This window comes from Carettochelys insculpta, chromosome 16, assembly GCF_033958435.1.
Source record: "Carettochelys insculpta isolate YL-2023 chromosome 16, ASM3395843v1, whole genome shotgun sequence".
NCBI lineage: Eukaryota > Metazoa > Chordata > Testudines > Carettochelyidae > Carettochelys > Carettochelys insculpta.
Window position 1 is genome coordinate 9,283,039 of NC_134152.1, and position 12,135 is coordinate 9,295,173.

The following is a 12,135-nucleotide window of genomic DNA, read 5'->3' on the forward strand; positions in this document are numbered from 1 at the left end:
ATTATATGTATGTTACTAATCAAGGGCTAGATTTTGCAAACATTACTTATTTGACTGAGGATGTAATCGTGAGTAGTACTGAGGAGTATCTCAATCACTGCTCATCCAAGTCAGTAAGAATTGCACATATTGCCACATAATGCTATTACACAATGGTCATCTTTCTGTTAGCTGCTTGAGTCCCACATCTGTGGAGTATAGCATGTTTGATATAATGCATACTGAATAATAATTTCAGATTAGCCAATGGGATTGTGTCAGTTAGGAATGAACACGATGCTGTTCACAGCCAGAAGCAGCAGTAATACAATGCATCTTCAACAAAGAAAATAGATAGGGAGTAATTTTTTTTTTCAAGACAGAATGAGTCACCCCGAATGGATAAAAAAAGATAGTGGATACAGCGCCAGACATGGGGCTAGCTATTGATGGAACCCAGTGTTTCTCGAGTGCAGAGCTACAGACACTTCCTACATCAGGTCACAAACAGAAATCAAACAGCAAATTTTAGTAGTTCTGATGGCCTGCTAGTGCATAGAGATCTACCCATGGAGAGCAAGGAGTTTATTTTTCCTTACAAATGTCAGTATCTACCCCTAAATGAAAAAGATGGCATTTAAAGTACATCCACCAAGTAAAAGAAAAAGTATAATTATCTAAATTTTGATTTTATAAATTTGATTTCTTTTAATTGCCAAACTGTCACAGGGCTGATCCTTTGAGGGAGTCAGTGGCCCAGTTTACAATGACAGGCTCCACTGAAGGGAATGAACAAACCCAGGTCCATCCGTGTAGAATTAACAGCCTAACTAGCTAGAAGGTGGCTAAGTTTGGGAGCATTCACTTGAAAAAAGTTCCTATGGAGAGAGGATGCTCCAGAGGACTGAAGCTCCAAGGGAGTCTGAACTAAGTAAGAGCTCTGCTGGCAAGGAGGCCCGAAGGGGCTCTGAGAGCAAGCAAGAAAGAAACTACAAAAGCTTTCCATGTAGGGATGCCTGGAAGACGTTCTGAACACACCAGGGAAAGTCTACAGAGCTCTTGATGAGTAGAGAAGCCTGAGGCCTTATAGCAGAAGGAGCTGCTACTGAAACCTAAAAACTTTTGTTGTAGGACTTCTAAGGTGTATCAGGACTCTGAAGAAAGAGCTTTTAAACCCATCTACCAATGTGCCTTTCAGAAAGGTTTATTAAAAGGGGATACACTGCTGCTAAGTAGAACATGTGGCTTCTTGGCCGGGCTGTTTAAGTCACCTTTTAGTTACCTCATGAAGGAGACGGGGGGAGCTCAAGCTGGCCATAGCAATGCCATGTTCAAATAAAAGGGACTTCTCAGAGGTGGCAGGGCCCCTTTCACAATAATCCAGTAGTTAAATGTTCTCCTGTATTTTTGAGTATGAGTTAAATGGTGTTTAAAAAGGACACCATAATAGACTACAGTCAGTAAAGAATCACTGATATGTCATTTCTAGTGCTCTGCAGACTGCTTCGATGTTATTCTGAATCTTTATGACTTTCTTCAGTCATTTTCGGAGCCCCCTGCACTATCTCTAGTGACCTGTGCCCAGGCGTTTTCCGATAGCTTTTTGGTTATGTTCTATACATCCGGGCTCACACTGTCACTCAGCTCCAGCTGCTTAATCCTTAGTGATCTTCTGATGCAGGAGAACCAGAAATTCAAGCAGCTGATGCAGGGAAAACAAATAAATTAACCCAAACGCAGGGAAATATTTCAGAGCTGTAGCATGGTTCCCATTGCCTTGCAGGGTTAAGACTTTAAACAGCTGCTGAGCAGGGAAGTTGATTCATCCTTTACAGGGTTGAGGAGCAGCACCTCAGCTGCTATGTGTTATCTCCACTGAGAAGATGAAACTATGAAAATTTACACCAACAGTGATTTGCTGATTGGGTTTAAGGCTCTTTGATTTTTCGTGGCACGTTTACTGGTATATCCTGAAGCAAATCTAACTTTCCATTGTCCTACATCAGGTATGACTACCAGAATAAAAGGGAAAAATGGGAGTGTAAGAATAATAGTTCCTGTTATACACACAAAGATAAAAGTGATGAGTAGGTTGTACTGGAAAAGGACCAAAACAGAGGAGGAATCTGGCATATTAAAATAGAGTTGTCATGAAAGATGAGGGAAATGGTGATCATACAATTCATGTAAACATTAGAACTTTCAGATTGACACAATGGAGTAAAATAAAATGGCTATGGAAGAAGTATTTCAGGGCACAGATATTCTGTTCAGCTTTTGTGCACTTGGATGATTTGCCTGCATACTTTAATAGAAGTTAAGTACATGACTTTGTAAACAGCACAACAATAAGGCACTCTAGCCAGGTAATTGAATAGAATGAATGAATAATAAATAAGGACTTAATTTGCCTCCAATGCTGTAGATATGTGTGAATTTCATCCCCTTGTGGTGATAAGGGTAGCCGTGCCCCATAGGGAATTCAACATTTGTGTGAGTTCGCTTTGGGTTATTTAAATAGAGAAGATTACTATTTTCTGCTGTATTTCAGATTTTATTTTTCCTGTAATAAGTGTGGGAAGCATAAGGAAATACATAGCTATTTATGTTACGAAAAAATGTTTTTAATGGCCTCCATTGTATGTAGAATTCATTAAAATAATTCATAATTGAAAACTGTTGGTTTTCAAAGGCGAGGCCAAGATAACAGTTTCAAAATGTGTGCTGATATTTAAGGAAGTAACAAATGAGACAAGTGAGGTAGAAAGCAGCAAGGCAGTTCTAATCTAGTTTGTGGACCAAACTTAACGTGATTCTTTCCTTTTTGACTACCTGTGAATGTCTTGAAGGTAATCTTATCAGTGTTACGAATATAATCATTACAGGAGATTGTTCTCTACAATGATAATACAGTGTCATTATATGTATGAAAAAAAAATTCCAGTTGGGTAAAGGAGTTTATGGCCTGAACTCCAGTGTGAACATTTCCTCAAACCCTAACCAGTTTAAAGCATGTTCGGCACAATTGATCTTAAAACCATGTGCAAATCTATAGTGTTGACTGTGCTGTTGAAACTGGTTCAGTAAAACTGTTTTGCAGTCTGCACTTCGATTCCAATGAGATATACAACTGTTTTAGATGAATTATCATAAAACCTATTACATTTTGGTGCAGTTTCCCCAATGTTGACCAGACTTCTAATGGTTAAGTACATGATAATTTGAACATTTACTAAAAGGGCATTTTTTTATGTATTTGATGGATTTAAAAAAACCTCCTGAAAAGTTGTTTGATTGTTCAAAACACTGATTAAAAAAACCCTCAAGTATCTCAAATAAGAATTGGTTTTTTCCAACTATAAAATAACCAAACAAACCCTTTACTATTATGCAAAAGCTTAAGAAATGTTAGCCTAAGGAATAGGATTTTTCTTAGAAAATACTATAGCAATCTGAAAAGAGGGCCTTAATGATAGCTTGCATGTAAAAATACTAAGGACAGATATGAACTTGTAATGGTTTTTGGCATTGGAATTAATGCCCCCTCATAACAAGTTATCCTCTTGAAGTACAAGTAGTATTGTATATGGCCAGTATGACGGGGTCAGGCCAGAGGGCTACAGAAGAGTGATAAATGAGAAATATATTAGCACTAGATTAAACAGATCTTCTGATGAATCCTCTGGTGGGAGTCTCAGAAAACATAAAATTTCCCATAGAAATTTTTAGTTTGTGTCCCATTCCTGGGTCTGTTTACTTGCCCATGGACCTGAGCTTTTGGACTCAGCGGAGTTTATTCGGCTATACTGAAAAAAGCACAGGAGACACTTGATATGGATACAGTCAGGATGCAACTTTATTATTAGATGTCTGGGATTACCCAGTAGATAAAATTGCACAGTGCAGTCAACTCCATGTTCATTCAGGTAGCTACCCAGGGCTTCCACCAGCTCCTCTTAATTTTTTCATCTATGTCTGATGGTCAACCCAAGATTTGGACCTTAAGAACACACCGCCACTGAAGGAGAGTTATGGTTGGGCTATAAGAAAAGGGGTTTGGCTCCCTTTTTTAATAATCATTGGCTTTTTGAATGCCTTCCTTCCCATTCCTTTCCTTTAACCAGCCTCTGCTTTTTAAGTCCTTTACTTATCTATCTGTTTGTTTACTGGATGTCTTCCCTATGGAGTACTTGCACTGGACGTCCACCACAAGGAGGCACCAGAAGTTACCTTGGCTGCCTCCCTGACCCTCTCCCGCTCAGGTTCCCAGACATCTTCCAACGGCATCTTTTATAGTGGCCAAAAACATGTCAGCCCCCAGCTCTGTCATGTGAACCTCATCCTCCTTGCACTATGCCAGCATTGTTGGGCACACCAGGAGATCGGTTGTCATTGATCGTATAGTGCAGCTTCCGTCCTTCTGTGATGGGCTATATTGGTGATCATTATTCTATATTCTGCATGTGAAAGAACTCATTACACTTACCTTCAGAGTTCAATCATATGCCCAGAGTCAAAGATCTTTGACCAATGATGACATCATATACTTAAGCTCTGTAGTGCCAATGGCATCTTCTTGGGTTCAACACTAGTCCTGGTACAAGCTCCCAAAATCTGTCAAACTGAAAATGAGACAAGGAATCTGCTATACCATTATTCACGTTGGGTAAATACTTGAAAGAAGAACAGGTGTTAAGGCTTAATGGTTGTAGCACAGTGCCCTCACTAGCTTCCTGACCCTGTGTAATCTGGAGGTTTGGTGACTCATAACATGTACCACTGCCATGTCACACCAGAAACACACTTTATTACCAGCTCCCAACTAACTACTGAAAATAAAAATGTGTGGAGAAGAATCCAGGAAAGTCATGCCATGCGCTCTCCCATTTATCATCCAGAGAGCAGGCTGTTTCTGGAGATACCACCTAGCTAGATAAAACACCTCAAAGCCAACACCACCTGAAGCATCCAAATGGATTTTCAAAGCTGCTTGTAGTAACTATTCTTCCTCCATAACATTGCATTACATTGACTCAAAAACTGTTGCAAGTCGTCCTTCAGCTGTCTGGTATATAATTGTGTGGCGTGGCTATGCCCACTTTTGCCACTGGAATCCAGTGGAATGCTTTCTCCTGGGCAGGTGCCCTACAGGCAAAATTCAGGTGCCCTGTAGTAGAATACAAGTTTTGTAGAGTGAATTTCTTGGTGCCTACAGTTCTCATGAGTAATTCCAGTAACTCCGAAAGCTTATCCCAAGGGAACCACAATATGCATGATTTGTGTACCCCTCAGTCCCTAGATAGGTCAATATAATGGCCTCTTTCTATGGACTTAAGTGGTTGGGCTGAACACAGGGTATTTCACAATGGTATAGTGTACCCCCCTACTTCAGTAGTAATTTGCTTTCTGCATAGAAAATGTAATTTCCCAGGTAAAAGGCATGGAAAAAAGGCAAATTAAAGGTAGTTCTATATGAAGAACTTGCATCATATTCTTTGAAAGTGGAAGAAGATGATGCATTAACAGTAAAACTTTGCATGAATGTACTAATTTTATATCTAATATTTGTGCAATATTTTTCAAAGATTTTTTTTACCCAGACATGATACATTGAGAACTGTTATTAGAGTCTATTTTATAATGAAAAAGGCATTGTAAAAAAATGTAGGTGCCTTTGTTAGGATATACTAGGATTTAGTGTTTTAGAAGAAACGTGTTTTATTGCATTGGGATTCTGTAAATTGCCTCCAGCACATGGGAGCTTTTTCCCTGAGGATTTCACTGTAAAATAATTCAATCTTTGCCTATATGTGTTTTCTGTAATTTAAGTACTTTTAATGCCAAAAATGAGACACCTAAATAATCTTGAGCCTTCATTTGAGTTAATCCTAATGAAATTGTAATGTCTATCTGAAATAATTATTTGGATGCTTAGCTTAAATTTATGTTAGTTCAAATACTAAACTTTAAAAATAAAATTGGACAAGTGAAATTTAGTAACATAAATGAAGCAGGCATCTGCTTTTTTGAAGTGTGTGCACCTGAACAGGAATGCAACTAAGTTATGCATTTGTAAAAAGTGAAAAAAAAGAGAATCTTCATCCCTTTGGGTGGTGCAAAGAGAAATCAAAAGTCTTTAACATAGATACGTAGAAGAGGCAAGGTGTTGTCTGGAGAACTTTTGATATTTTCTCATAAAAATAGAATCAAGCAAATTAGGCATTATAGACAGGACAGCTAATAGATTACAAAGGACAGATTCCAAATATGAAAATTTTGTGATCAGTAAAATGAAAGGAATGCCTTCATGTTTAAAATATTTTAATTTTAAAAAAGTAAATCTCCTTTCTTGTGTTTTAATAATATCTAATAATAATTAAGGAATCCTTTTGCAAACATATAGAAGAGAATAAGGTGATACGTAACAAAATGAATTTGTCAAGAAGAAATCTTGTCAAACCAACCTTTATTTGCTTTTGTTGACGGGGGGTAGCAAGTCTTGTGGATAAGGAGGAAGTGGTAGATGTGTTATATCTAGACTTTAGTAAACCTTTTTATGCAGTCTTGCATTACGTTCTAATTAACAAAGTGAGGGAATACAGTCTAGATGGAGCTACTCTATGGTGGGTGCATTATTGGTTGGATAACCATTCCTAGATAGCAGTTGTTAGTGGTTCAGATTCATCCTGGAAGGCCATAATGAGTGGCATTCTTCAGGGATCGGTTCTGGGACCAGTTATGTTCAGTATCTTCATCAAAGAGTTAGACAGTGGCTCAGAGTATAGTTTGCAGTTAATACCAATCTGGGAAGGGTTCTAAGTACTTTGTAGGATAGGATTGTGATTTAAAATAAACTGGGCAAGCTAGAGAAATGGTCTGAGGTAAATATGAAGTAATTCAAGAAGAACAAAATCAAAGTACTCCATTTGGTAGGAATAGTTAGTTACACATGTACAAAATGGGAAATGACTACCTAGGAAGGAGTACCATGGATAAGGATGTAGGAGTCATAGTGGGCCACAAGCTAAACATGATTCAACAGTAGGGATGTAAAATGGTTAATCAGTAAGCATATGAGTAAGCCAAGGCTTACCGGTATGCTTACAGGTTCACTCATTAGTTGGCCTGAGCCGGGATACAGAAGCCCTGGCCGTGGAAAATCTGGTGGGCCAGGCAGTGGGACCAGTGATGGGAGCACATGAAGACCATGGTGGCTCTGGGCGGAAGGCCACAGGGCAGGCCCTGAGTTAAAACGGTTAACCATACTAACAATCCTTATCAACAATGCGACACTGTTGAGGGGGGGAAAAAAGGCAAGCACCATTCTCGGATGAATTAGCAGGGCTTTTCGAAGCAGGACACACACAGAAATTCTTCCTCTCTACTCTGCACAGATGAGGCCTCAGCTGGAGTACTCTGTCCAGCTCTGGGATGCCGTATTTCATGAAAGATGGGGACAAATCAGAGAAGGTCCAGAGAAGAGCAACAAAAATGGTTAAAGGTCTAGAAAGCATGATTTATGAGGAAAGATTGTAAGAATTTGGTTTGTTTAGTTTGGAAAAGAGAAGACTGAAAATGGAGAATGACAACTTTCAGGTACCTAAAAAGTGGTGACAGGGAGGAGGGATAAAACTTATTCTCCTTTACGTCTGATGACAAGTCAAGGAGCAATTGGCTTAAACTGCAGGAAGGGAGTTTTAGGTTGGACACTAATAAAATCTTTCAATCTGTCAGCGTGGTTAAGCACTGCAATAAATGGCCTAGGGAGGCTGTGGAATCTCCATTACTGGAGATTTTAAAGAGATGATTAGACAAGCACCTGTCGGGGATGGTCTAGATGGTGCTTAAGCCCTGCCATGACTGCAGAGGATGAGGCTTGATGACCACTCACCGGCCGCAGTGAGGGAAGCGGATCAAGGTGGCACCTGCTTGCTCGGCTATCGTGGCTGCATTGCTCAGGGAAATAGCAGGACTGCCCCTGCACTCACCAGCGGGAAGTAGAGTGACATGCCTGGGGCAGCAGAGTGAGCTGGGACCACGTTGCTCCACTTCTGCTGCTGCTGACAATAAGTATAGGAGGTCCAGGCCCCTGGTGCTGGTGTTGATTCCCAGGGCCAGCTAGTTCCGTTGGCCTCCTCAGTTGTGGGAGAGGTGGAGCAGGGGCGGGGGCGGGGGTGCAGAACTGAGGCAAGGGAAGGCAGGGCTGGGGTGGAGGGGGATTGTCCTGGACTTTCTTTGGGCTGGGAGGAGGTGGCCCCTTCTGTCACACTTCACAAGTCGCCCCGCCTTTAAGACTTGTGACTGATGAATCACAAAAGGCACAGTTGTTCAGTTCAGACAGTTGTACAAAAGCTGTGCTACTTAACCGTGTTCCATGAGCTGGGAAACTTAGATTGATAATAAGTTCTCATGAGATTTCCAGAACTTCCCAGTTTTCGCTAAACTAATTATAGCATAAGTATTGTTTTTGTCACAGTGTTCCAGATATTTCTGCTTCCTATCAAAGCTGGTACCAATAATTAAAGGTGATTAATAGATTTTTTTCTTTAGAAAGCATTTGGTCTAATCTTGGATTTAGGTTTGGAAAAGCCCTTAGCTGTTCAAGGTGATATCCAAATTCTGCATAGGAAAACTTACGAGCATTTTTTTTTGTTAGGAATTAATTCATAATATTAAATTCCATCTTTGAAATAACTGCACAGGCCACTGCCTGGCAGAGCCTCTCCTCTAGCTGGACACGCCCCAGGTAGCTGTGACTGGGGACCACTACATGGAGCTCCATGTGATTTAAACCTCTTGAGTCTGAACACAGTCCAGCACTGCTCCTGGCTTGAGGTCTTTCCATACCTCAAGCGTACACCAGTTCTCCTGTTTAGTGTCCCTGCCTGCGTGGCTGTGAACCTGTAGTCAGACTGCCTAGTTCCTGGGACTAGGGCTGACCCCCGAGAGTCCCCCATAACTTAAGCAGGCTGTCTTCTAGAACTCCAGCCAAGTGTGTGCTCAGGAGATACAGTGTAACACTTCAAGGGCGCTGTGGCAGATAGTACTGAAAGCAAACACACATGCAGACTTTGCAGAGGATTATAAACACACTTTACTCAGCAGCACAAGAAATACACTGCTCTGGGCAAAATTAATAAACCCACCTGTATCCACTTTCCTTGTCTTTGTTTCTTCTGGAGCGTTCTTTGTGCTTAGGCACAATTCTCTGGTGTGCCCAGGATCTTTCTCTTCAGACTCATGGAGCCTTTGATTTTTGTTTGTTCCTCACTTAAACTAGACCCCCTGCTACGAAAGCAAGCGCATGCCTTCCTCTCTTCTGCCCAAAGCTTCCCGTCTTGCTGTCAATATCTGGTTTCTTTGTTCTGCTGCTGGAGATTTTATATTCTGTGTTTCACCAGCTCTCTGCAGCGAAATTTCAGTCAAACTGTTTTGTTGCTCAGATGAATTCCTGAACATGCCCGTGATTCAGGCAGGTCACAGTCATTAAGGTTAATTACTCTCCATTGTCCTTGGAAAACCCTGTCAGCAAGTGGAGCCCATTTCACATAAAGGCATTCCATAATACAAATATTCTAGAAAAACATTTTCACCCTAAGTTAACATTTTCCCTCAACCTTTTAGAATGTATGTCCTTTGTGCACCTATGGCCTCCTGAATTCAGCTCCTATAGAACTGCATGAAGATGCCTCACGTATTTCTGACCCAGGCAATACCAAAAGTGCAGGAAACTAAATAAGTCATTGTATGCTCTTCTCAGGGCACATCTGTACCAGGGGTCTGCACATGAAATAGCAAGAAGAGCCTTTTTTTCAAATTTGGTTACTAAATCAGTACTTCAGGAGCTGCAATGCGTGGGAATACGAGACAGTCCTTAATAAATAATGTCAAACTGTACTTTTTGTAACCCCCTCTTTTAAGAGCAGTGTACATACAATGATGTGTACCAGTTACAACTTTCACCCCTGAATTGGAGAACAAATGAGGACAAGGAAAACAATGCCTCTGGGGATAGACTCTCAAGCAGGAAGGATCAGTGTTTGCATCAACCCTACATACAGAGGAGGAACTGGGCAGCAGTTTCCCTGTAGGTGGCACTCAATGTCACATCCACTGTTCTGGCCAGAGCTGAAGCGCAAGCCCCACTTGGCATCCCAGGAGCTGATGCTGATGCTGCTGCTGCTTGGAGGCAGCACGAGTTCCTGTGTTCCCAACAGCAGCAGCACATGGCTGCAGCAGCTGCTCTGCGTGAGATCTGGTGCCAGCTTCCTGCCCACCCATCAGGTGGCAGCAGCATGCCCTGCCTCCACCCTGCCCTGTGCGCTGCTGGTGAAACAGGGAGCCTGCCTGAGGCAAACTCTGAAGTCTGGCCTTGACAGGGGGACACTTTTCACCTGTGGCAAAAGCAGACAGGCAAAGAGGCTAATTCCCCCTCCTTCCACCCATGCCCATTCTACCTTCCTCTCCCTTCCCTGATCACTGGGCAGAGGGAGGAAGGGAGCTGGCTAGAGCTGGCTAAGACACTGGTGGGTGGAGGAGGAACAATATAGAACTGCCCCATCTATTTCCCCCTCCAGGGCCAGACTGCTTCCTCCCAGGGCCTAAATGGAGTCATTGCAGCTGTGGACGCTGCCATCACTGGCTCATCTGCAGCTCCCTGCCCTGCCACTGCTGAAATCATAGAACTAAATTAAGTTGGCTTCATGGCTGGATTCCTCCTAGCCATTAAGCTAACTGAATTTGGGTCTACTGTTTCAGTAGTGGCAGGGCAGGGAGCCACAGAGGAGTCAGCTGCAGCAGTGGCTGGAGCCACAAATGACTCCTTAAAGAGATGCATGTGGCTCTGGAGCCCCAGGTTGACGATCCCTGGTCTGCACTTTGCAGGAAATCGGCCCAGTTAGCGTTCATCTTCTGGGTTTCAAGGTCTTGCGCCTACGGGGAATATGGAAAATTGAGCCATCAGGGCTCGACAGTCAATCTTGGTACTCCTCATTCTCATGAGGAGTAAGGGGAGGTTGATGAGAGAGTTTCTCCCGTTGACCTCCCTCTGTGAGGACGGCTCAATAAATTGACCTTTGGTATGTCGATGCCAGCTGTGTAATTGTTGTAGCTGGAATTGTGTATCTAGGATCAACTTTCAGGCCTAGTGCCTCAGTCATATCAGTATCAATCCAAGTAAATCTTTGGCGTCAGTGGAACTACTTTGAAGTTACACTGGTATGACCAAAATAAAATCTGTCCCATGATCAGTTCTTCTGAGATTTTCAGCTTAATTTATCTGCTGTGTTTGTTCAAGCAGTCTCTCACTTCAGAAAAGGTGGTGTGGGTGGTTGCATTGCCTTAGTTAGAAGTAGGGTTAATTAGGCAGCCTCTGCTTTAAAAACATAGGGGAAAGAGTCTGAGAGAGAGACGCGGCAATAAAGCACAGTAACGTAACTGCTTGAGGGGCCAGCATGCACAGAATGCACACTGACTGTACCAGCCGCGTCATGTAAAAATGGATATTTATGTTAACAGAATTTGTGTTTTCCTTTTCTAATATAAGATTGTAAGTGTTCATTGGGGCTCTTCCTGTTTTCAAGTGAAAGGCTGAAAAGTGCACCTGGTTCACTGTACGTCCACAGTGTGATGGCTTTATTTTTGTTTTGGGATAAAAATGCAGGTTTAGTTTGAGTGTTCCAAAACCAGATACCTCTCTCTCACTCTCTCTCTCTTTCGTAGGCAGGGTGCTGCTGTGCCAGGCAAACCAGGAGGGATCTCCCGTGTACAGTGCCCCCAGTTCACTAGTATACACATCCACAAGTAAGCCAGTGTTGCGGCTCTGTTTTTCTTTTGTGGCAAAAGCCAATAAATGTGAATTAAGCCCCCTCGTAGTTGTTGTTAAGATAAATGTGATATTTCTAATCATGCTTACATAATTTTACAGGTAATTGAGCTATTGACTGTTTACATCATCATCATCATTGTAAACAGAAAATATCGTTATATGCTACTCTACTGGTCAAACACTCTGTAGTGACACTAATGTGTGGAGTCCATGGCTATTGCACATGCTAATAATTTTGACAAAATCAAATATTTTCTTCTCAATCTGAAATGAGCAAGAAATTGAGACTCACATATCCTGCCACCAATTATTTGTGTCAGGATGGCTTT

General features: G+C 41.8%; 1 protein-coding gene across 19 annotated transcripts in view; it reads left to right on the plus strand.

Moving 5' to 3' along the window:
* The window catches only part of RBFOX1 (RNA binding fox-1 homolog 1), a 1,793,461-nt gene that overhangs the window by 1,665,756 nt on the left and 115,570 nt on the right, over positions 1–12,135 (plus strand). For 16 of the 19 annotated variants that reach the window (XR_012647710.1, XM_075010515.1, XM_075010513.1 and 13 more), the window contains one exon: positions 11,701–11,781. The exons of the other annotated variants lie outside the window; for them this stretch is intronic. Coding sequence is in view for 15 of the 16 variants with exons in the window: in XM_075010515.1 (XP_074866616.1) it covers positions 11,701–11,781 (81 nt within the window). In the remaining variant the exon portion in view is untranslated. The remainder of the gene's footprint in view (positions 1–11,700; positions 11,782–12,135) is intronic. 19 annotated transcript variants of the gene reach the window in all.